The sequence below is a fragment of the Equus caballus genome, chromosome 15 (assembly GCF_041296265.1).
Source record: "Equus caballus isolate H_3958 breed thoroughbred chromosome 15, TB-T2T, whole genome shotgun sequence".
NCBI lineage: Eukaryota > Metazoa > Chordata > Mammalia > Perissodactyla > Equidae > Equus > Equus caballus.
Window position 1 is genome coordinate 104602105 of NC_091698.1, and position 26345 is coordinate 104628449.

Here is a 26345-nt window from a genome sequence, read left to right on the forward strand (position 1 = left end):
GAGAGTGCCATTGCCAATCTCAGAGGCTCTGCAAAAAGACTATGTAACTGAAAATTTCAGCAAAAAATTAATTTCTCATGTAGACAGAAGCCATTGTGTGCTACATTTTCATAGTTAAAATGGAAATGTTACATTAAGTGTATATATATGGCACACGTGATTCTTTTTCTTTTAGCCACGGTTCCATATCGTTCAGACCCTACGAGGTGCATGACATGAGCACTGAGATTGGATCCGGAAGCCACGGTTGAATTCCTGATCCTTCCACTTGTTATATAGTCGTGGTGATCACGGTAATAATAATGTTACCCGTGAAGCCAGGAGTTTTGCCCGTGGTCTTTGCTGCCGTATTTCCTGGTTGACTTGTTGGTGTTCAGAATGAAGGACATTGTAGCTAATAAGTGGGGCGTTTTCTAATGCAGCGTCTGGTCCCTTGTTGTTTCTTATTTTGTGTGTAGGAAATAGTACTCACGAGGTGTTCTTTCTTGTTCTACAATTCTTTTTATCTTAACGTTGAAAACTGTTCATTGTTTTATCGTCATTTATTAATGCCGTGTTTAAAAGGAGAAGATGTTTATTAGCACATATGCAGTTTGGAACTAACTGGAAAGCAAACTTGAAAGCATTTAGATTTAGGAATTTATGATTCAGTTTTTATCACCTAATATTAAATCTGATTTTTGTGTCTTCTTTGTCTTTTTGTCTTATTGAAAAGTTTTCTAGACGGACAGAGACCCAGAGCCTGGCCCGTTCCCTGGAAACAAGTGACCCCAGGCTTTCTCATCTAAGTTTGGTCTCTTTATCCATGAAGTGGCTTTTCAGGGTGCTCTAAGAATGCACATATTCCCAGAACATCTTAAAAATCAAGATTATCAGGACTCTGAGGGGCTACTGGGCAGCCACCAGCAGGAGCGTGCAAGGATACTGATGTTTGGAGGAGACGCTGTGCCTGTGTGGCTGGTGGAGCAGTGCAAAGTGTCACACTGGGCACTGGGCTACTCTCTGCCAGGCAAGGCAGGGCGCGGCCAGACCGCCATGCGTGCTCAGCCTGCGGGGCCTTGTAGACTCACCACCTTGGACACTGTTTCCAAAGGGAGTGCTGCTCAGGGTGCTTATTAGTACCTGTGTACGATGCTCTCACAGAACCGTAAGGAAAAATCTGTTCAGTGCCAACCTTAGACTGACCCGAGCTGCATTTGTGGTGACTACAGTCATGCGTCACGTAACGACAGGGACGCGTTCTGAGAAAGGCGTTGTTAGGTGATTTCATCATAGTGTGAACAGCATATTTTGTACTTACACAAGCCTAGATGGCATAGCCTACTGCACACCTAGGCTGTGTGGGACCAATCTTATGGGACCACAGTCGTGTATGTGGTCCGTCGTTGACCGGAAAGTTGTTAGCGGCGCATGACTGTATATCTTTAGTGCACCCCTTCTCCCATTTTGCTGGCTGTTTTGAAAAACAGTTGAAGAAGAATGAAAGGAAATCGATTTTGAGGAAATTAAATTTTCTTCTGAAACAGAAAGATGGTTTCAAACAAGGAAGCAGCAGGTTAAGCGGTCGCTGACTGTGAGCAGTGCATGTTCTGCTGGCTGACCCCGGGCCCATGGCCCTCTCTCTGCTCTCTCTGCTCCCCGCGATGTTAGATATTTTACAGAGCAGATGTGCCCTGCCTCTGGATCCGGGTGGGTGTTGGTGCGCTGTCTGCGGAATGTGCCACACACCATGCTCTGTTGACATTATCCTCTGTTGCTTAGCTTCAGACAGCAAAGTCCTGACGTGTGCGGCTGTGTGGAGGATGCCGAAGGAATTGGAACCAGGCAGCCACGAGTCCCCTGACGATTCATCCAGCACTGCGCATACCCTGGAGCTGCTCTGTCACCTTGACAACACAGCCCACGGCAGCATGGCCTGGTAGGCTTCTGCATATTTCATACACCCAGCACGAGCCTGAAGGTTAGACAGTGTGGAGTTGTGCAGATTCACACTGCAGAAGCCGTGGTGCACACTGAAACCTCTCCTTTCTTTTAAAATGGTGGTATAAATTGCTTGCTTGCTTGCTTTTCTTTGTAGTCCCAGTTGTTTTCTAGATTCGCCACATTTACAGAAACCCTGCTGCATATATAGTGAAGGGCCTGCGTCCGTTTTCCTTTTCTTCCAGAGTCAGTGTTGCGCCAGTCCCTGCCAGGATGACAGCAGGCGGGCCCTGTGCGGCACTGCTGTGTCAGGTTGCTTCTTAGCTTGTAAAGACACTGTGACTTCAGGCTGGAAGCTTATAATTCTTCTTCTGTGGACTAAATATGGATGCACTGTGCATGCGTGCTGCTGTCCCCAGTCCTGCCATGTCTTCATCTTGTATTTATTTCCCCCAAATGTCACGTGCAGTATCGAGGGCAGAGAGATGCCACCACCATTCATTAGGGCTCCCTGGCCAGTCGCTGCCTGTGTGTTGTGATGGAGGGTTTGCTGTACCCACTGTGGTACCCAGGGACCCTCCTCAGAACGCTCACAGCTCATCTCTCAAGTCATTGAAGCCTCAGCAAATTCAAGAAGCCGTGCTTTCTAGAAGGGACTGTGGAAACATAATGTTGTTATGGGTGTTTACAAATACAACAGTGATTATTGTTTCATTTAATACAGTAACACTTCTCTGTGTGTGTGCATGAGAAAGCCACATCTCCTCTACAGTCAATTCTGTCATAGTCAGCTCTACCAATTAAATAAATTTAATCCAACAGATACTTATTAAGCACCTGCTACTCACACCTGCCAGGCTCCAGGGACGCCAAGGTGACAGGTCGGGGGACCCGGCCTCAAGGAGTCGTGATCTCTTGTGGGAGACCCATGGTGTAAACATCTAACCGAGACACAGGGTAGGCTGTGCATTCACTGAAATCATTATGAACTGTGTGCTGCAGGCCCCCTGAGGAAGGAGTAATTAATTTTTACTAGAGGAATTGAAGAGGGATTCACTTAGGAGGTGACATTTGGAGCTGGGACTGATGCCAGTTTCCGTCACCAGCTGTGGGTCTTGAGTAATGGAGGAGAGCAGAGCCGCAGGCCCACGTGGTTCGTGGCTCTGGAAGGCCTTTTGTGTATTAGTTTGTAGTAGGTGTGTGCTCGTGATTGTCAGACTGCCGCTAGGGCAGTGGTGAGTTCTCCTTGCCCACGTGTCAGGCACCGTCCTGCAGAGTAAGGGCACGCAGATGAAGAGTCCTACAGTCCCTGGGTGGGGTTGTCTGGACCCTCTGAGTGCAGAGCATGTCCCTGCAAATGACATGACACTATTAAGAGTTCCACGTTTCAAACAGTAACGTCATTTCCTAGCAAACATTTGCACGTGTATGTGTCTGGGTGCAAGAGCATGTGTGTGCATGTGTGCACACATGTGTATGTATGTGTGTGTGTGTGTTCCAGGACATGCAGTGGCACTAGGGGAGCAAGCGAGTAAGGCACAGTTCAGGCGTGCATCATTTTGGGAAGGTTGATGTATACGGATGGTGTCCATGCCTTTGGCGATTACAGAAGTAGGCTAAGCTCAGAGGAGGGAACTCTCTGCATGAACGCAAAGCTACAGGAGGGGCTGTTGGTCTGCTTGCCCAACTGCCCACTTAGGTTCAAATACTCCATCAAATGTGCCTTCAGAAAAGCAAGCCATGCCTGTCCATGTGTGTTTCAGGGAAATGAATGTCAGAGGGAAATGTTACGTCTGATCATATCCTTGTGTCACACACCTATGAACTTGTTAGGAAGTAATTGTTGATATTTAAACCATCCAAATTAAACTGTCCTCAAATTCACCTTGGAATGCTGTTTTTCTGGAATTGCTGCCATTGTTCAAAGTGTTATAACACTGTGTAAATTTCAGATGCACATCATATTTCAGTTTCTGCAATAGACTGCATCCTGTTCACCACAAATACTCTAGTTTCTTTATTAATCACCATACATATGTGCCCCTTAACCCCTTTTTCCCTCCCTCCACCCCTACCCCTCTGGTAACTACCAATCTGTTCTCTGTGTCTATGTTTGTTTGTTTATATTCCACATGTGAGTGAACTCATATGGTATTTGTCTTTTTTCCATCTGATTTATTTTCCTTAGCGTAATACCCTCAGAGTCTATCCGTGTTGTCACAAATGGCAGGATTTTTTTTTTTTTATGGCTGAGTACCATTCCATTGTATGCATATATACCACATCTTTATCCATTCATCATTGATAGGCAGTTGAGTTGCTTCCATGTCTTGGCTATTGTGGATGATGCTGTGATGAACATCGGGGTGCATGTATCTTTTTGAATTGTTGATTTCATGTTCTTTGGATAAGTACCCAGAAGTAGAGTATCTCTGGGTAGTTCTATATTTACTTTTTTGGGAAATCTCCATACTGTTTTCCATAGAGGCTGCACCAGTTTGCATTCCCACCAGCAGTATATGGGGGTTCCCTTTTCTCCACATCCTCTCCAACACTTGTTATTTCTTGTTTAGTTAATTATAGCCATTCTGATGGGCGTGAGGTGATATCTCATTCTAGTTTTGATTTGTATTTTACTGATAATTAGTGATGTTGAACATCTTTTCATGTGCCTGTTGGCCATCTGTAAATCTTCTTTGGAAAAATGTTTGCTCACATCCTCTGCCCATTTTTTGATTGGGTTGTTTGTTTTTTTGTTGATGAGTTGTATGTATTCTTTATATATTTTGGAAATTAACTTCTTATCAGATAGATGATTTGCAAATATTTTCTCCCAGTTGGTGGATTGTTTTTTCATTTTGTTGATGGTTCCCTTTGCCTTACAGAAGCTTTGTAGACTGATGTAGTCCCGTTTGTTTATTTTTTCTTTCTGTTATTCCTGAAAAGGAGATAATGTTGCACAGTTGTCATGATGGTTCCATGGCAGGATCTCTGTGGTACTTACCATATTAGTTAGGATACATAATAAAAATAAGGCAGCAAAGGGGTGGGTGTGACATACCTCTCAGCCCCTTGTTGGCCTAATTCTCTCAGTTCTACACTGTGGGGATGCAGGTCCCTGGCTGAGTTAGAGGGGCCTTCCATGCCCACGCCACCTAGCTCCTGTGATGATGAAAGAGCTGTCCGTGTCTTGGCTCAGTGTCACTTCTTATTCTCTCTAAATAATCACTGCTCCACCCCACCCACGCCTTCCTGTCATTTTACCCAATTTTATCTCTCTTAATGGTAGTTATCACTGCCTGACCCTCCACTCTCTGCTTTCATGCTCTCTTTCTCTGTAGGTTGATTTCCTGGGGCAGATGCCTTGTCAGTTTACAGGCTGCATCCTCAGCACCAAGGACAGTGCCTGGCACACAGCAGGCACTTGTGTGTTTGAGAGAGACAAGGAATGAACTGCAGCCACAGTAATGATATTGAGCCGTGACTATGGGTTCATTCTGAGGATTTACATGCCTCTCCTTGTTTATTTCCCACAATGACCCTATAAAGTATGGATTGTTGCCGATAAGGTACCTGCAGTCCAGAGAGAGAAAAGAGAATGCATCCAGGGTTAGTTCCTCCTCGATGGTGTAATTGGGATTCATAGCCGGGCGGTCTGACCCTAGAACCCCACACATGCCCCCAGAATTACCTCCCTTCCGAATAAGCAAAAGGACCCATTTGTAGTCATCACACTCTGATTTGGGAGTATAAACACATATTCATCAGAATACGTTTTAAGAATGTTCACACATCTCCTAGCGAGTTCTTTCTGGATGATATAAATAAATTGTGCTTTTTTAGGAGAATTCCTCATTTTTCAGATAACAAAGCCACCTTCTGTTCTAGCATCCTCTCTCCTCTCCACTCTTGGTTTGCTCCTTGGGGCAGTGTGTGGTGACTGTGGAAGAAAAGGTGGGCCTGGGCCCTGCCCGCAGATCTGTAGCTTGTTCTCGCTGTCCCTTTGGGCGAGTCATGTCTGTTTGGGCCTTGTTTTCTCATGTGTGAGATGGGGGTGATGGTGGGGGATCTCAGATGTTCTTTCCAGCTCTAAATTCATTAGATGCAGGGCCTCTCTTTCGTACTTGCTTAGTGCCACATACCTTTTTCCTTAATAAACCATGTAATAACTCGTGACCCTCTGTGTGCTGTGCCTGAGCACTGAAGTGAGTGGCACCACTGCTCTGCCCAGGCAGCACCTCACCTGGGACATTGCCATGTGGCATCATTCAGATGAGGCCTCCTGGGGTGACATCCCTTCAGCCACGGCTGGATGCATGGGCATTGGACTGACCTTGGGGATGCTTTTACCAAATTGTGGTGTTTCAGCCATTTTCAGTGTGTCCATCCCATCGTATTTCAGGTTATATCTGTTAGCTGCCTTAAATTCTTTCTGGAATAAGATGAGATCTAGATGAGTAAGTAAAATTAATAAAATTCTACCTTATTTTGTTAAAGAAGCTGAGGTAAAAGGGGGAGAAGAGTTAATCCCATGTCACACACGTAGCTGACACTTTTGCTTCTCAGGAGTGAGTGAGGAAGGACTCTGAAGAGCCTTCTACAGCTCTCCCTTTTGCACTGTGTGGTCATTCTGTAAAGGAGTAGGCTTCTCCGTGGGTCGGTGATTAGCCTGACAGGTAATGCGTTTTACCAACATATGTGGTATGTGCATCGATAGTGAGCAGGGGGCTGCAGGCCCACCAGATTCTCTGCTGCCCCCTGGCACTGCACGTACTGTCTCCTCTGCATACCAGCGGCTTTGGGAGCCCTGATAAAGGAGAAGTTTCTAGGAAGTCTACAGAGGAGGGAGGAAGGAGGCAGTGATTCTCTGAGAGTGCCGTTCTCTTGTGTCAGCTCACCGTGAGGCTGTGAGGTCGAGTCTCCGCAGTGCACCCTCATCGCTGTTGGCTCCAGGGCTGATTAGCCGCAACAGGGTAATTTTATGGTTCTCCATCGCCCTTTGATGATGAAGAGGCTTTCCAGCTGTTAAAGAGTGATGCACCTTAGCTGAGGATTAATGCTCCCTGCCAGCAAGTGGAAGCAAAGTCAAAATAATAGAAACTCCAGTATATTCTTGGTGTGCTCCATTGCCCAAGTGGTGCATCGAGAGTAGTCACACGAACTGCTGTGTTTCATGGATGATGGAAATCTCCTTTAAAGAAGTTACGAAAATGAGACTTTCAAGGGATGGAAACAAATTTAACAACAGTTAGCTGCAGCCTCCTGCCCGCTCACACCGCCACCACCCAGAGTGTGGAGGAGCCCGTGGTGGGCTGGGGTTAGCTCCATTGCAGCCTCCTCCCCGCTCACACCGCCACCACCCAGAGTGTGGAGGAGTCCGTGGTGGGATGGGGTTAGCCCCACTGCAGCCTCCTCCCCGCTCACACCGCCACCACCCAGAGTGTGGAGGAGTCCGTGATGGGCTGGGGTTAGCCCCACTGCAGCCTCCTCCCCGCTCACACCGCCACCACCCAGAGTGTGGAGGAGTCCGTGATGGGCTGGGGTTAGCTCCATTGCAGCCTCCTCCCCGCTCACAGTGCCACCACCCAGAGTGTGGAGGAGCCCGTGATGGGCTGGGGTTAGCCCCACTGCAGCCTCCTCCCCACTCACACCGCCACCACCCAGAGTGTGGAGGAGCCCGTGGTGGGCTGGGGTTAGCTCCATTGCAGCCTCCTCCCCGCTCACACCGCCACCACCCAGAGTGTGGAGGAGCCCGTGATGGGCTGGGGTTAGCTCCATTGCAGCCTCCTCCCCGCTCACAGTGCCACTACCCAGAGTGTGGAGGAGCCCGTGATGGGCTGGGGTTAGCCCCACTGCAGCCTCCTCCCCGCTCACAGTGCCACCACCCAGAGTGTGGAGGAGTCTGTGGTGGGATGGGGTTAGCTCCGTTGCAGCCTCCTCCCCGCTCACACCGCCACCACCCAGAGTGTGGAGGAGTCTGTGGTGGGATGGGGTTAGCTCCGTTGCAGCCTCCTCCCCGCTCACACCACCACCCAGAGTGTGGAGGAGCCCGTGGTGGGCTGGGGTTAGCCCCACTGCATTGGACACACTGAGTATTTCTCTAATGGCGTTCCAAATGCCCATGACACTTGCACACAGTGGCCGGCTGACCTTGCTTCCTAAGCCAGCTCTTGAGGGGAAAGCTCTTTGTTGTAGGTAGAGATAAATATCAAACTGAAATGCCAGGCAGGCTGAGGTATTTAGGGATACTTGGGAAAGTGGGTGTACCTGCTAAGATTATGATTAGAAGAAAGGAAACGGCATAGACTGCGGTGCTGAGACTGGAGAGGAAGTGAAAGAAGAGCAGTGAGTGTGGGTCCACCAAATACTTGAGGTCTTTTGTCCAGGAAAAAAAAGGGTTTGGCCTCATGTCTCTTTTTGTCTTCCTCCTTTTTAGTTCAGTAGGATAGAACAGTGGAAATTGACTTAGGTGAATGTTACAGAGTAAATTCATAGTTATCCTTGACATCTTGCGAAAGTTATCTTTGAGGATAATTAAGAAAATATGTTTGAAGTTTTCAGCGATCCTTTGATACGATTCTACTGTTAATGATGGTAGACAATTCTCAGTGATTATGAAGCATCATCACTGAAGATTTATCAAACTTTATCAGGTTCGTGGATGTGCTCTTTGCTTTCAACCCAGCCCAGATGTACGGTTTTTAAAACTGCACCCAGCAGCGGCTTCCCTGGGTCCTAGCTCACCACTGAAGTTGTCCGTTAGCTTTAAAGAAGCCCAGAAGGATGCCTAACATCCCTTCTTTTGTGTAGGAAAGAAACAATCTTCTGGTATTATAGGATAATATTAAAATGTCTTCTTCGTTCAAGTTTGTTTAAAGTCTCCATTGTAAAATGGGGAGTGGTTGTCAGAGTCTCCCTTGCCCTATGTAAATGTTATTAAATTAAGTTAGAAAGGGTGATGATGGGAAAAAAGTAAAATGCAATATGCAGATATGACTTACTCTAGGAAGATTCAGATACGAAAATCTGAACGTACGGTGCAGAAAGTGTAGATAGTCATTTATGTTACAGGAGAAATTCATATCTTTTCTAAGATTTTAGTCCACCTTTCCTTTAAATAATATGGTTGAAAGTATGTTTCATTCAATCCTCTTATGAACCAAATGGGTGTTTCCCGGAACATGTTGGACAGAGAGACATACCAGCGTATCCAATGGAAGAGTTTAGGAGAATTTGTTTTGTAAGGTTTTATTTGTGATTATTTAAACTTGAGGTTTAAATAATTTTAAAAGTTTAAACTTGAAGGTGTACTAACTGCATGTATGAGAATTTTTGACTATAGTTGATTTTTCTTCTTTTGTTTAAAAACCAAGGGGTGGGGAGGAGGAGAAGAAGAGGAAAGCCCCAACTTCTATTCAGGATTTTATTTCAAAAGATATTCTGGTTTCAAGCTCTCTCTGAGTTGCCAGGAAGACCCAGGGAGCAGAAGGTTGCACTTGCTGAACTGGCTGAGGAGAGGGGTGCAGAGCTTGTGCGCAATCAGCCTGCTCTCCTCCATGGGTCAGGATGACGTCTGCCTTGAGGAGGAGCGGCTGGGACCTCTGGACTAGGGCTGGCACAAATTTATCATTCAGAGGACCCAAATTCATCATTGGGGTCCCAGCTCTGCCTTGGCTGTCTCTAGAGCTGGAGGACAGGACAGTGGTGGCTCTGGCACGGAGCTGTGCTCCAGGGGTTGGCCGGTACAGGTGTGTCCCTCACCACCCACATCTGCCCCAAGATTGCGATAGATGCCCGACCCTCCAGCATTTCCCACCGGAGGGAAGCTTCTGAGGAGTAGAGGTCTCGGTGGTGAGTGCCATTGTGTTTCTACTCTATGAGCGGGTCTCTTTCCACTTCTGCATTCCAGGTGTCACAGTGCTTGTTTCTATGGAGCTGTGCACATACACCACAGAGCGTTCCCTTAGCCTGTTAACTACTGATGTTAGCCTCCCCCCAAAAGAAAAAAATACCTTTCCCCTCATGTCCAGCCTGAATCTGCCCTGTGCTGTTTGTCTGACTGTAAATAGAGTCATTTGGTTGATGGAGCTGCAAGTTTGTGCAGGTGGGAGATGTCAGAATAAACACAGACTTTTAATAACTAAGTCACCGAGGGCCAAAAGTTGCAGAGACTCATCTCAGAAAGGGGTACTAGGCAGCACATAGCGCAGTTGTCGCTGGAAATCTTCCACATGGCACAGCCACCAAGAACTTTTACATCCACAGATTTGATCAGTATGCTTCTTGATGTAATGGTGGAACTCGTAAAGTCTTTTTTTCGTAATCTGTGTGGCACTCGTGAGAGGCTATCCTGCGTTCTATTGTGAATTTTCAAGCAAGAAGAAATGAACTAGATTGCCATATCTGTATGTTTTAAGAGAGGGAGATAATAAGCTGGGGAAATAATTTGTTACATTCTTTCTTTAGATGGTTTTCAAAATTTGACTGGTAACCAGGGACTTAATCACCAATGACTTAATAGATATGTTTCTTCCTTAAGGTTTTCCCTTTTTCAGTAAAATAGTAAACTTGATGAGTTTTAGAATGGAATTGGAGCGAATCCTCTCAACATGAGCATTTATTTCTTTTGTACTGAAATGTTTATTTTCAAGCAGCTGCCTCGTGTGTGTCATGTTGTGGTGGTTTCCATCGTTGTAGGAGTTGTACCACCCTGTTGGTGGAATCAAGGCACCCCCATTCATACCCTACAAGGCTGTGGGCAATAGATAAGATGGGCAGATTGTGTGAATTTAAATTAGTTCCACATTGAGGTTGTTTTAAGAATTCCTAGTGTCCGTCGAGCCGTCCTCGCCCCAGGTGCCAGAATCCAGAGTGTGAATCCTTCATTGTGGAGTCATTTAACTGAAGACAAGAAGTAGGTATTTTGTTTGATCAGCGTGAAACCTGCCAAATTAGAACCATCGTTCCTGCTATTACGGGCCTCAAAGAAGTTTAGATTTTTTATTCGGGTTTATTTACAGAGTCGTCCCTTTTCTTAGATTTTTGTCTCAGTGATTATGAAGGAACATAGCACACTTATATTAGCTATAGCTGCTTGGTCTTGACTTGTTAATATAATTTTATGTCCTCCAAATTCACTGGTGGAGTGTGAGAAAGCAGAAAAGTGGATGATTTTTATGAACAAAGAAATAAACTTAGTTTAGAGTAGCAGTATGGCAGAATTCTAGGTTATTTTCTTGTGTTGATAGCACTAGTTCCATGGTGATGATCCATGATAAAATGGAATTTCTCCTTTTATTGCACTTTGCATACTCCAGTTATTCCAAGGTCTGTTACAGACGCTTGTGGTTGTAGGATTGCTACCATAAAGTAACGGGTTATTTTCAGATGTGTCACTGTGGATAGATGATGAGATACCAGGGAACTTGCCCTCTCCACAGTAGCTTTCCTCACTGATGGGGCCCCATCCACAGTAGCTTTCCTCACTGACAGGCCCCCATCCACAGCAGCTTTCCTCACCGACAGGCCCCCATCCACAGTAGCTTTCCTCACCGACAGGCCCCATCCACAGTAGCTTTCCTCATCGACGGGGCCCCATCCACAGTAGCTTTCCTCACCATCGGGTCCCCATCCACAGTAGCTTTCCTCATCGACGGGTCCCCATCCACAGTAGCTTTCCTCACCGATGGGTCCCCATCCACAGTAGCTTTCCTCACTGACAGGCCCCCATCCACAGTAGCTTTCCTCACTGACGGGCCCCCATCCACGGTAGCTTTCCTCACTGACTGGGCCCCCATCCACGGTAGCTTTCCTCGCTGATGGGGCCCCCATGCATGGTAGCTTTCCTCGCTGACGGGGCCCCCACGCAGTATGCAGTCTCGTTTACAGACAGTCTGCTTGAGCGCCTTAGAATGCTTCTCCTCAGGAGGGAGCTTTGTTCAGTGTTTGGTTTTACACCACCCTAGAGAAAACAAAAGACTTGGTTTGTTTATCGAAGCATCTTACATGAACATAAGTTACAGGACAAAAGGCAAGTGTATGAAAGGAATAAGGTGAGAGAACTAGAGCTGGGAAGCCAAGGGTAGGTTGACAGACAGGAAGGCGTGCCCGAGGCTGGCACGGGGACTGGGGTATGGAGCAAATCAGGAGCGAAAGGGGTGTGGTGGTAATCTTGCTGGCCTGTCCAGCAGATCAGGACATGCAGTCACCTCGCGTAATGGCCAAAAAAGTACACTTGGGCATTCTGGTTTTACTTGTAGATCCTCTAATCCTATTTTTTCTTTGATGGCAGCTTTTATCCACTCTTCTTTGTTTGTACGTGTGGGGTTTTGTTTGCTCTTCTTATAGTTTTTAATAGTGAGCTGGCCAGACTCACCTGTGGTGTTGGGTTTGGAAGATTCGTGTCCTGATCAGAGCCTTCACCAGAAGTAGGCAGATGCTGGACCCCATGGCTTGTCTTCTTATCACATCTCTCATCGCTCTGTAGTGGGAAGTGAGAGTGTGAGGCGGACGTGTGCAGATGCTGGACCTCATGGCTCGTCTTCTTGTAGCATCTCTCATCGCTCTGTAGCGGGAAGTGAGGGTGTGAGGCAGACATGTGTGGATGCTGGACCCCATTGCTCGTCTTCTTGTAGCATCTCTCATTGCTCTGTAGTGGGAAGTGAGGGTGTGAGGTGGCGGTGAGAGACTAGACTGTGTCTCTCACTTGGAAACAGTGTGTTTTGTGTGCTGTCTGTGTTGGTTTTTGTCTTTTCCTTTTAGAACCTCTCCAAACTCTCCTTCGGTGCTCTGCCCGCATCCTAAACCTAGTTGAGACTGACCGCAGAGGGAAACAGCCGTGGACTTTGTCATCATGCGAGGATGCCTGGCGGCCTTCTCCTTCATCTGGTGTTTCTCAAGGCAAGCTAACAGACTGTTAGAGACAGGTTAATCTAAGTTTTCTGAGGTACCTAGTATTTCCTCCTCTTTTTTGCTTTAGGACTCTCTGGGTCATCTAATAAATATGGGAAGATTAACTCTTGCAACGTGTAAAAGGCGAGTTTGTTCCTTTTGTCTGTAAATGCATATAAATCAGAGATTACAAATTTAAATCACCTTGGAAATAAATAGCAAATATTTAAAGACATGCCTTAGTTCATGTCTTGAAGTTATTCAGTCAACTTTCCAAATGGAGCATTTCCTCTGAGAAGAAGAAAATTCTTCATAGCACCTTCCTCATGGCACAGAGAACGCTGAGCATGAAGGCTCGACTCTCGGGCACGTGTGGCATTAGGTTCCAGATAAAGGCTTCAGCTCCAGCTCACCTGGTATCATTGTTTGTGTGTGCGTGTGTCATTTGGAACCAGTGAAGCGAGCTTTACAGTAAACTGGCACCTTCCCGACTTGTCCTCATCTGTTCCTTTGTCAGCTTATTTTGAAGCTTGGCTTAAGGTCCCTCCTCTGGGGTTTGCCTCAGTCTCTGACGCTCACCCTGTCCCACGTGCCCGCCAGGGAGCAGCACCCTGCCCTGAGCAAGGCTGTCCTGCCCAGGGTGGGAGGAGGAGGCCAACGCTGCCGCACCCCAGGGCCAGCGTCTGATCAGATGCTCTCTCGGCCGGCCATGTAGGGACCTAACGTCCCTGGGACTAAGATGGCAAGAGACAGAGAGAGAATGAGAACATGAGGCAGGTTTCCCATTTTGTGTGTTAACCTTAAAAACAATCCGGAGCGAGAAACCTCATCCGCAGGCCCTGGGGTACCGGGTTCTGGAGCCGAATCTCTGGCGCATGTGGCAGTAAGTCCTGAGTTCTGGAATGTTGTCAGACCTCTGGGGGGAAGTCCTGTAAGGCCTGGTAACTTGGATGGAAGTTCACCAGAGGAAAACCCAGTGCTACAGAAAGGAATGCTGCCGATCCCGGAGCCAAGCTGCTGGTGTGAAGTGGGTGGGACGCAAAACCTGAGGAGGTCTTGATGCCTTTCAGAGCAGATAGAGTCGAGTTTCTGACTTCTCCTGGAGGGTTTGTTTATTAAAATAAAATCTCCATGGAATTCTTTTGGTGCATGTTAAGGTGGAAATGTTCACGTTCCAGCCAAATTTCGAAGTAGGTTTGGAGGTTTTTCAAAGGAAGGCTGTTGACATTTGGGATGGGACAAGTCTATTGTTGAGACTGTCTGCACAATGTGGGACATCTAGCCTGCACCTGCCAACATACTGCCCTCCCAGTCACTGGAAACCAGAAGATGCCCCCCCTTTCCCAAATCCCCCTGCAGGGCAGCACCCTGCCCAGTCTCAGAAGCACAGATCTGATTGCGTCCAATAAAACCTATGGCTTATTGAACACCTGCCATGTGCAGGCAGTGTTCTAAATATTGATTCGTTTGATCTTCACAAACCTATCATGTTGGCACACGACTATGATCCCCACTGGACAGAGGAGGAAATCAGAGCATGAGGATTAAGGCACCAAGAGCTGGATTCAGACTCAGACCTTGCTGATCCATTACATGTCACTGCTCTCGACCGTCGACCTTATATGCACTCGGGTTTTTACTTGCATGTGTGAGTGTGTTTAGTCTAAAAATCTCTTCATGCTGGAAAGTTAGATGTTGTTTCTTTGGGCTAATGATTCATTGCTTTACCTTTCTGGGAGGCTCTTCCTCAAGCTCCTTCTCCCTGTGGGTGTGCGTAGGGATCGCTTCATGGAACCACTTCTCAGATGCATTTGCATGTGTCTTTATAAAGGGCAGTCACAGGGGCCAAGACACTGGAAGGAAATAACGATTACCTGGCTGTGCTTTTCTCAAAGGTGTCATCATAGCAATAGTCAGTATCATTAGCTGCTCTTAACTCTTACGGTGTCAGATAACATTCCCTTATTTATTTTGCCCAATTGTGATACTGAAGCTAAGAAGCTTCTTGAAACTGATGAACCTTCAGGCCTTGTTAAGATCTGAGGTTCTAGAGTCTAGCCCTTGTCTTGACTCTCGGCTCTGCCATTTGCAGCCATGCAGTTTTGGGCAGGTTGCTCACCTTCCCATGTCTGTTCCCCAGTTGTGAATGGAGGAAGGCACAAGGGCCCGCCTGTCGGCTCTGGTGCAGTGGGGAGGAGAGTGCCCGCGCAGGTTCGCCAGGGCTGCACCTGCTGAGCATGGCCGGGCTGCCTGCAGCGCTGTTGGAGCTCCACGGCCACGTCCCAGGAGTGGCAGGGTCGCCGAACCGATCCCCAGTGCTCATCTGAGCATGGCCGAGCTGCCTGCAGCGCTGTTGGAGTTCCACGGCCACGTCCCAGGAGTGGCAGGGTCGCCGAACCGATCCCCAGTGCTCATCTGAGCATGGCCGGGCTGCCTGCAGCGCTGTTGGAGCTCCACGGCCACGTCCCAGGAGTGGCAGGGTCGCCGAACCGATCCCCAGTGCTCATCTGAGCATGGCCGAGCTGCCTGCAGCGCTGTTGGAGCTCCACGGCCACGTCCCAGGAGTGGCAGGGTCGCCGAACCGATCCCCAGTGCTCATCTGGCAAAGAGGGCCTTTCCTCCACACAAGTCTTCACCCAGCTCTCGCCAGAGGGTGGTCTGCTGTGAAAGCCCAGCCTTAGACTCAGCTCGGGTGCGTGGCTCAGATGAGAGCTGCAAAAGGCTCTTCCTTTTCCGGTGGGCGTCCTGTACATGTGGACCAAAGGCCGACGTGGGCCGTGTCTACCAGGAATTCTGGCTGATGCCAAGGATTATTGCTCAAAAGAGGATTTTTATTTACTTTCTGGTAACTTTGTTCATTTGTGTCTGTTATAAACCTTTTAAAATTCATACCTTATACTGCATCAAATCTTTACTTAAAATTTGCCATCACTTGGACCTGAAACAAGAAGTCCATTTTGAGCCTAATTCGAAGAGCTTTAGTTACAGAAGCACTAGAAGTTTTCTATTCTTCTCAGGTGCCTTAAAAATTTAGGCAGTTCCATGGCAGGAACCCGAAGAACTTTCCCGCTCAAGCCTCTTGCCAGTTACCTCCAGAAGTCACAGAGAGGTTTTGTTGTTTGGTGTGTGCGTGTGTGTGTAAAGGATGCCTTTGGTGAAACAGGCTGTGTAAACTAAGGACCACCTGCTGGTGCGCAGGTGCAAGCACCTCCTGGTCTGCAGACGGAGAATGGCTGGGGTGATGGGAAGGAAGAGCCGGAGGGATGCTGCCTGTCGTGCCCGAAGTGCCGGCTTTTTAAAAGTCATTGTGATGCTCAGTTTGCTTGGAAGTCTTTGAAGAGAGAAGTGAGTTATTAACAGGTAAATGGTCATCAAAGATGTTCATTTCTTTTTCCTTTCTTGATTGACGTTTCCCAAGGTGAATTTTGGATTCGATGTCAGCCTTAGGATGTTCTAAGTTGCCAGTGGAAAACATACATGTGGGCCAGCCCCAGTGGCCTAGTGGTTAAGTTCGGTGCCCTCTGCTTCAGCATCCCGGGTTCAGTTCCTGGGCGCAGACCTACACCACTCGTCAGTGGCCATGCTGTGGTGGTGGCTCACATACAAAAAAAAGAGGAAGGTAGGCAGGAGATGTTAGCTTAGGGCAAATCTTCCTCAGCAGAAGGAGACAAAACAAAACAAAACAAAGCATACATGCACTTGAATGGCATAAGAATTACTTTGCTGAAATTCTTAGCTCACATTTTATGAAAGAGAAAGCTGTTTTTATGAGGATTCAAGTCCCTCAGACCAGGTACCTGCTGGTCAGCTAAACTCTGAGGTTTCAGGCTCTCTTCTGGAGCATGTGGACCTCTGGCTGCAGGAGTGACCCCTTCTCCCAGGCCCTGGGTTTCCATACCCAGAGCTGTCTTCTCCTAGGTAGGAGTCTCTGCGGCCACAGGCAGCACTTGAGAAGAGGCTGCAGACGCTGGGCTCTCAGCTCTGCTCACAGGGAGCAGCCTTGGCTTTGGGAACACTGCCTTTTAAAATTTCTTTTCTTTCTTAGTTTTTATTTTTACTACAGCACATTACGCTTGTACAGGGTTGACCAGGTGTGATGCAAGGTGACAGAGGGGCCCTCTCTTTTCTCCCATGTTGGGCATTGACCATCCTGTCCCTAGACTGGGTCACAGGCTGCCTTTGGGCCTTGGCTTTCTGTGACCCTCATGTTGGGATTCTCCACCCTGATCTGAGCATCTCGATACATGGCCTTGGCTGGTGGCACTGTGCTACACTACCTCCCATGTGGTATCTTCCCCTCACAGGGAGCACCTGCCCACTTTGGGCATCCACGCCAGTCCTTAAATAAAGAAAGACGATAGAGGGAAAAGTGGGGATTCTGAATGGTGCGGTGGACAGGTTTGGAGCCAGTGGGTTAGAGTGGAATCAGCTTTTCAGTTTCAGAATAAATTTACCATGTATTGGATACTTTCAGTCTGACTCTCAGCAGCATAAACCACAGTTTATTGGTAAAAGACTCAACAAAAATATGTCATTCTAAATAAATGAAGGGTTCCTCATTCCTGCTAATGTTGTTTTGTTGGTCTAGCAATAACATAGGCCAGCACCCGGCCTGTGCCCACCATGGCCCCTGGGCCTCATCCAGCCTCTTGGCTATTTTTGTAAATAAAGTTTCTCTGGATCATAGCCACAACCACGTGGTTATGTCTTGTCTGTGGTTGCGTTTGTGCTACATGACAGAGCAGAGTAGTTCACCCTAAAATGGCCCATATATCTAGCCGTTTACAGAAAAGTTTGCTGACGCCTGCTCAGAGTGCTTAGAATATTGACTCCTGACTTTAATGAAAATTTTTAAATTTTGTTGGACAAATGATGTATTTTGCTTAGTATTGTGAGTAATTTTATGAGTCTGTTTTCCATTTCAGTATATTTGATGAAGTTCTAAATGAGAAGTCAGTGATTTCTCTGGTGACTGTCCCTCTTCCCCCATCCTGGACTCATGTTTTGGAAGGAACCAGAGGGAACATGATGAAGAACTGGTCGTTTTAAGTCAGCAAATTTTCCTTCGAAGGCTCCTTAGCTTGACTTCCAAAAAATGTCATAGGTGAACAAGAAATAGTAGCAGCCAATTCACATTTGCCAGGATGTACATCAAGGAAATGCAAATTAAAGCATCAGAGATAGGCCTTTGGGGTGGGGGTGGGGAGTTCTTGTCAGAAAGGCCAAGATCCAATTATGGCTAAAAGCTAGCGCCAATGAGAACGTGGGGAAAGGTGCTCTTGGGGAACACGCTTGGGACCGTGTGTACTCTTTGACCCAGAGTCACTGCTGTAAGAGGGTATCCTAACCCCCGCCGGAAGTACCCTCCAGGACCCCAGGGCTTCATGTGTTTCGTGGTGAACAATTGGGAGCAGCTGAAATGTCCGACAGCTGGGGCTTGGATTAAAAAGTCAGGGAAATCCTTTAATTAATTCTGTGTAGCCTTTGGAAAGAGTTGCACCTATTTGACATGGAAAGTTACTCAGGATATATTTTAAGTAAAAAAAGCAAGTTGCAGTCTTGTGACCACATTTCCATAAGTAACACTTATGATCCTATTACTCATGTCAGTCTGTGTGTAGAAAAGACCTGGACAGCAGTTATCTCCACTCGGTGGGAATACAAGAGACTTTGGATTTTCTAAAGTTTAAAAATTTCTAATGAGCATATATGACTTTAAATTAGAATATAAATAATACAGCTTAAAACAAGATTTCACGAAGGCAAGGGCTATGGCTTCGTGTATTTTACTCAGGATTGCTCCTCCAGTGACCACGTAGGACTACTTATTGTTAATACTTGTCCGTCAGGAGTGGACGTGCTGCTCAAGCTCTGTTACAAGGCAGTGAGGCCGGTGCTGCCAGGACACGTGCAGTAGCCGAGGGGTAGTAGACAGCTGTCGGCGCTGTTGCAGACTCCGTTATCACAAAGCCCACCCCAGTAAAAGAGGCCGACAACTCAGGGCCATTTCACGTGGCAACAGCTCTGTATCCCTGGAGGAGCGTGAATGTACCCTGTGCTGGAGCAGAGTGCGGGAATGGGTCATCAGGCAGGCTGTGTGCTCAGTCATTCCCGAAAAAGGCAAAAAGAATGCAAGGCACTCTAAAGGAAGTTCTAGCTGAAGTGCTTAAATAACTAAAACAGACCAGTGTTGGTGGCTGACAGCACTAGTCTCCAGATTTCTCTTGGCGGCACCTACAGAAGGAGAGAGTTTCACCTCATGACCCCCCTAAACATATATGGACATGGCTGAAATGAAAGTCTCACCAGCACTGTTTACCCTGAAAACGTGCCAGCACGGTGTCTACCCCATTCTGCTCACGCTCCCTGAGGTGGCCTCGTGGCCCGTTGGTGAATTGCAGCCTCCGCTTGAGGAGCGCTGATTTGCTGGAACTCAGGAGTAAGTCGTGTCACTCTTACAGCAACCCTCAGAGTGGGCAAGTCCACCTTCCTGATGGAGGAAAGGGGTCTCGAGAGTCACGATGCTGGCAATGCCAGCTCCTAAGGACTTGGGACCTCTGATGTTGGGGTCTTGTGAGTGGGCAGGTCCCGTGCACTGACTTCAGGAGCTGACTGTCAGTGAGGGCGCCGCCACGCTTGGCCACCTGAAGGGCTGTGTGTGCGAGCAGGCAGCAGGCAGAATGGCCTCGGTGGGCACGCCAGATGGGTTCTATGTTGTGACACCCTTTTGTTTCACATGCACAGCAGGTTTGTTAATGAGTCACGTGACTGCCAGCAGGGCCTGGATCCTTCCCCACTATGGTCCAGCCCTTTACACTGAGCGCCCCCACCAGACGGTTAGGAACAGAGGCTGGTTGGAGAGACAAGAGCTCACAACCCAAATATGAATCCTTCCAGTTGAGTGACCACATCATAAAATAGGGTGGACGTGACAGTGTCCTATGTAAACCTGGCATATGGTGGGCGCTTGGAGGTGGACCGAGGAAGACTGTTTCAGACGAGCTGTAGGAAAATAATGAGCCGGGGGCAAATTGTGGGTTAGACTGAAGTAAAGTCAGAGAGACCTTAGACATAACATTCAACAAGCTTTATTGGTTTGTATATAGAGTTTGAGAATGATAGACAAATGTGAAAAAATTACTCCAGAGTTTTTATTCCCAGGAGAATTGCAACACCATTGACAGAAAAGATGGGGCAGGGTGAGGCCGCATTCTCTTTGGTGCATTTAGAGTTTAGGGTGAAAGGGGCATACAGTTAGAGAAGCCCTTGGCAGTACACGTGGCATGGGGGTCCAAGCTGGACATTTCAGTTGTGGCTTCGTCGCCGCGGTGCGGTTTCCTGCCCAAAGACAGCAGTGGGTGGATTTCAGAGGGTCAGGATGAATAGAGAGAGAGAGAACAACGGGCAGAGAGGGCGTCCGCGGAGGCTCCTTCTGTGCTCCGCTTTAGTGCTCTAATCTGTCTTCAGCAGTCCTCGCGAGACTTGATTAACAAGCAAGACCTCTTCATAGTGAGGTCCTTTTGATACTAAGTAGCAAACCCTCTTGAATGGGTTCTACAATGGACCAATCTTCACTGAGTATACTTGATAAATAGAATCTTTTTCCAATTTTATATTTCATGCATTATAGAATGCACAGGACACACACTAAGAGGAACCATAATTAATTCTTCTTTCAGCACTTGTTTAATGAGTGCCTCTCATGTGCCTCTCAAGTGCCCGTCAGATCCTGTGCTGGGTGCTTGGCATGTCCCAGCAGGAGAGTCTGTGCTCATGGAGAATTGATAGTCTAGCCAGAAAGCCAGACATGACTGATGACCAGTAGGCAGCAAGTATGAGGGGCAGTGCAGGCTGGTGCTGTGACAGACGGGGAGCAATCCGTGTGGTCTTGGGGGATCGGGACAGCTCCCTGGAGGAAGTGGTGTTTCAGTGAAGCCCCAACGGATGTACTAGGTAGAGTAAGAACTAGGTGCTGCCTTCCAGAAGCCTGTATCTCTTTACCCTAATCCACAGACACTTTATTTTATTGAAGAGACTGAAGTGCTTCCGGCTTCAGCCCTGGTCCTTGCAGAGGATAGCCCTCCTCATGCAGCCTCAGGTTGATGGAAGTCATAGGATCCCAGTATTCTCGTGTTCAGGTCCTTGTGAGTTTTATCTCTGGACCCCACCCCTCTTTGCCTGACATGCATCTCCACTGGGAAACTGGGCATCGCAGAGCCGTGATTGTTTAGGGAATTGCCTGTTACCACTCTGAAAACACATAGCCACACTTGACTGTTTTTCTGGAATCTCAGCACACCTTTTCTGGGCAGTTGGTTTCATAGACCGCTAGCAAGAGTAAGTCTTACCCGGTCTCTCCAAAGGCCCCAGCCGTGACACCACTGTGCCCCCAGGCCCCCAGGTACCGGGTTTTCAGTGTGTGTGGTGGCCCCGGGGCCTCAGGCCAGAAGTCGCAGGTGGTGCCTCCTAAGAACCTCACCTTCCATTCTCCTGTGTTCCTTGCAGTTGTTGTTACAACCTTATATATTCACTGTGACCTTCAGAAGTGGCAAGAAACTTTGTTCCCCCGGAAATGAAGCATTTCTTAAAATCTTCACCTGTAAGAACTTAAAGCCAAGTTATTTTCTAAAGCAAATCACTATTATCTCCTGTGTTCTTTAAGCTTTTTTTTTGCTTCTTTTTGAATTATTATATATTTTCCCTTTTTAGATACAAAGTTACTTCTACAGCCACTTGAAATTCATTTGATTGTTTCCTCTGATAATGTTATTGAGAAACATAAGCTTTCTCTCAGAGAAATACATCCCTTGGCCCATTCAAAAGCAGAAAGAAAATCTGTTGGATGAGGAGAAAATGAGAGGAATAGAGAACCATGATTTCCTGAGGGAAATCCTTTACCCCCTCTTCACTCCTTTCCTTCCACTCCTGGAACGAAACTAGACAAAAATGACCCATTTTCTTAGAGTCGGGGGAAGAAGGTGTAATTGCCCGTGGTTGTGTCTGGAGGAAGAGTGTTGGTGGAAGCACGCCACTTCCTCAGAACGTCTGCGGCTGTTTGATTTGGTTTCTGAGGCGAGCGTGTGAATCAGTTTGGATTCTCTATAGCTTTGGAATCGATAGTCACGCAAATGTGCATGCATGCGTCCTACTAAGCAAAAAGACATGAGAGGAAACGGGTTTTCATGGGCACCTGGCATTGACCTGAAACTCCCTAGTCCCCGTCACACATGCTCCAGAATGTACTGGGGCTGTCATGTGCATGTCACCTGCCTCTCCACAGATGATCTAGGATGAACTGGGGCCATCACGTGCGCGTGGACCTGACTCATTGTAGATGCTCTTGAATGTACCACGGCTGTCGTGTGCATGTGCACCTGACTCTATAAATGCTTGAGAATGTACCTGGGCCATCATGTACGTGTGCACCTCACCCCCCATGTCTCCGGCATTGCTCAGGGGGTTGGAGGGTGTAACCCCCCACCGTCTGGGAGTGGAGGGAGAGGATTTCTCAGCTGTGGTGGAGCCCACTCTCCTGGGGATGTATCCTGGCAGCCAGCGGGGCCTGTGGGGATTTGGGAGTGGGCTGGGGAGGCCATCCTGCCTGCTGGCAGTGTGCGTGGTGTTTGCCTCTGTCGCCCTTCCTGTGACGTTCAGAGCCTGGGTATCTGCCATGAAATGGCTTTTTAAATTTTTATTTTACTAAGGTCACATTGGTTTATAATTGTATAAATTTCAGGTGTACATCATTATACTTTGGCTTCTGTATAGACTGCATCATGTTCACCACCATCACCTGGTTTCCCTCCATCATCCCTTTCACCCTCCCCCCACCCGTTCCCCTCTGGTAAGCGCTGATCTGTTCTCGTCATCCATGTGTTTGTTTATCTTCCATATGTGAGTGAAATCATATGATATTTGTCTTTCTCTGTCTGATTTATTTTGCTTAGTGTAATATACTCAAGGTCTGTCCATGTTGTTGCAAATGGGACGATTCTGTCTTTTTTTGTGGCTGAGTAGCATTCCGTTGTATATATGTGCGCCACGTCTTTATCCAGTCAGCTGTCGATGGGCACTTGGGTTGCTTCCAAGTCTTGGCTGTTGTGAGTAATGCTGCGATGCACATAGGGGTGCAGATGTCTTTTGAATTAGTGTTTTCATGTTATTTGGATAAATACCCAGAGGTGGAATAGCTGGATCATATGTTATTTATATTTTTAATTTTTTGTGAAATCTCCATACTCTTTTCCATAGTGGCTGCACCATTTTGCATTCCCGCCAACAGTGTATGTGGGTTCCCTTTTTTCCACATCCTCTCAAACACTTCTTATTTCTTATCTTTTTAATAATAGCCACTCTAATGGGGTGAGGTGATATCTCATTGTAGTTTTGATTTGTATTTCCCTAATAATTAGTGATGTTGAACATCTTTTCATGCGCCTGTTGGCCATCTGTAAATTATCTTTGGAAAAGTGTTTGTATCCTCTGCCCAGTTTTTGATCAGGTTGTTTTTTGTTGTTGAGTTGTGTGAGTTCTGTATATATTTTGGAAGTTAACCCCTTATTGGATATATGATTTGCAAATATTTTCTCCCAGTTGGTGGGTTGTCTTTTTGTTTTGTTGATGGTTTCCTTTGCCGTGTAGAAGCTTTTTAGTCTGATATAGTCCCATTTCTTTATTTTTCTTTGTTTCCCTTGCCTGAGTAGACACGCTATTCAAAAAGATATTGCTAAGACTGATGTCAAGGAGCTTGCTGCCTATGTTTTCTTCAAGAAGTTTTACAGTTCCAGGTCTTAGATTCAAGTCTTTAATCCATTTTGAATCAATTTTTATGTATGGTATAAGATAATGATCTACTTTCATTCTTTTGCATGTGGCTGTCCAATTTTTCCAACACCGTTTATTGAAGAGACTTCCCTTTCTCCATTGTATGTTTTTGGCTCTTTTGTTGAAAATTAGCTGTCTGTAGATGTGTGGTTTTATTTCTGGGCTCTCAGTTCTGTTCCATTGATCTGTGTCTCTTTTCTGCCAGTACCATGTTGTTTGATTACTGTAGCTTCGTACTATATTTTGAAATCAGGGAGTGCGATACCTCCAGCTTTGTTCTTTTTTCTCAGGATCACTTTGACTATTCAGGGTCTTTTGTTGTTCCATGTAAATTTTAGGATTCTTTGTTCTATTTCTGTGAAGAGTCTTGCTGGGACTTTGATAGGGAGTGTGTTGAATCTGTAGGTTGCTTTAGGAAGTGTGGACATTTTCCTTCTGAGTTCCAAGCCAAGAGCACGGATGTAAGCAGGGTGCAAAGAGGTGTGACGGCTGCCCCGTTACCCACATATCCCGCTTCAAACAGCCCCTCTCCTCTTACAGTCCGCAATTTTGTTCTCCTGTAGACTTAGAAGTCAAATAACCAAATATGTTAGAACTGTGGGCAAATGGCAGGGTAAAGGAAACTTCTGAGGACAGCTTGATGGATGCTGCGACTTAAAATATGAAACCAGCACCTGAGCCTTCTTGCATGGATTTTGACTGTTCAGAAGCCTTTAAAGCTTTTTCTCATTGTTCTTATTTTAGGGTTGTTGGCTATTTTCCAAACCCTAATTTACTAATGGTTAACTAAATGTACTTAAATGGTCTCATTTTTTAATGCAGCTTCTCTAATCTTAGATGGAATTCTTCCCTCTTCCTTAGAATTCACGAGCAAGTGTTAAGTGCCATGTACCCCAAATGTTGCTGGTCACTGTGGAGAATATAAGAGTTTTGATAAATTGATTCTGCCCTCCAGAATCCTTTAATCCAGCTGGAGAAGCCGTTTTCAGATATTCATGGTACCAAAGAAGGTAGCCAAGATGAATGTTTGTGCGTCATTAAAAATTGTCTGTGGGAAAGGCGTGGATTATCCGTAAGCTGTTCACTTTGTTTCACAAGTAGGTCTTCAGTCTTTGTCATCAAACGGGCTAATTCTTATTCTGTGATTTGTTGGTTACATGGGAATCTCTGGCTTTCTGGAGTTTCTGTTAAAAATTCCGTGTATCCGTGCAATGACTGCACTCTTGCTCACACTGTGTTGGGCACTCGCTGTCCCTGGATTCATGGCCATAGCCTTGTAGATATCCCTCGTCCTGGTTTCGGGTGTGTGTGTTGGGGGTGGGGGCGTGCATAACTTCTAAATGAGACCTGGTGAGAAGCCTATAAACCAGTCTAAATCTATTGCCCCTAATATATAGCGTATGGACTGCATTTTTTGGTCCCCTCCGAATTCACTTGTTGAAACCTTCATTTCCAATTTGGAGATGGGGCTTTTGGGGGGTAATTAGGTCACGAGGGTGGAGCTCTCGCGAGGAGTGGTGCCCTTATCAAAGGGACACGAGAGCTTCCTCTCCCTGCTCTCTGATGTGTGAGAACACAGGAAGGGGCTCCCAGAGCCGTGCTGGTGCCTCCGTCTTGGACTTCCTGCCTCCAGACTGTGAGAGATTGATGTCTGCTGTTCAGGCCGCCTGGTCGTGGTATTTTGTTATGGCAGCCTGAGCGGGCCAAGACAGAAAGTGTCAGGCAGACACGTTGTCCTCTCCAGGACGAGACTGCCCTTGTCCTTCTCCTCCTCCCCTGTCTGCATTTCCCTGGGGTGTTCTTGTCGGTGGCCTGAACTCCGTGTAAGTGTACCTGTGAAAACAGGCTACCGAGAGACGTCTGATCATCTCCCTCTAAAGAGAGGACTTCAGAATTAGAATTGGCTGTTATTTTAACAAAATAGGAGCAGCAGATTTCAGAACCAAACTTCTTGACCTCTCTTCCAGGTGTTGTGTTTTGATTTTGTTTCCTGGATGTTGTCGTTTTTCATTGCTATTATTAGAAAGATAGAGTAAGCTCTTTGTCTGATGTAGGAGTGATGTACCTGTGGTCATAGTGCTATGAACTCTGTGTGCGTTTCTTAAACTATAAATGAGAAAGAAATTGTGGTTTTGAATTGTATTAATGTTGTGATTAAAAGTAATAATAGCTCCATTGACAGTCTTGAAAAGATGGTATGAGGGAGGTGCACCTGAGGACGCCCCCAATCAATTAGTATTGTGTTCTGTTTGAAAAAGAAGTCGTGCGGGTCCTTGCTGATGTCTTCAGTGACTCACGGGTTCGAGTACGTGAAATGAAATTCTCCTCTTTATAAGCGCTTGAAGAATTTCATCAAGGAAGACAGAAATCCATACTTGTGACCAGACTGAAAACTTCTTGATTTCTTCACAGCTTTACTGCAGAGGTGTTATGATTTTTGGTCTTTAGTTGTTCAAATATGCATTGTATCAGTTAGGATGGTTTTGGCTGCAGATAATGGGAAACATGACTCAAACTGGCTGAAATGTAAGGAAATTATGTGATATCACAGGCAGGCCGACTCTGAGCCTGGTACCTCGGGGCTATGACACTCCTTCTCTGCTCTGCTCTCAGTTCTGCCCTCCCATCTCCACCAGGACATTGGCCGCATCCTTGGGCTGGTGAGGAGGTGGCTACAGAACATGTGGGCATCCTCTCCAAAATCGCAGCAT

At 46.8% G+C, this 26345-nt stretch overlaps 1 protein-coding gene across 12 annotated transcripts in view; it reads left to right on the top strand.

Moving 5' to 3' along the window:
* The window catches only part of EIPR1 (EARP complex and GARP complex interacting protein 1), a 136754-nt gene that overhangs the window by 88159 nt on the left and 22250 nt on the right, over positions 1-26345 (top strand). For all 12 annotated transcript variants that reach the window (XM_001503640.5, XM_070236751.1, XM_070236758.1 and 9 more), the window contains one exon: positions 1762-1918. In XM_001503640.5, the coding sequence (XP_001503690.1) occupies positions 1762-1918 (157 nt within the window). The remainder of the gene's footprint in view (positions 1-1761; positions 1919-26345) is intronic.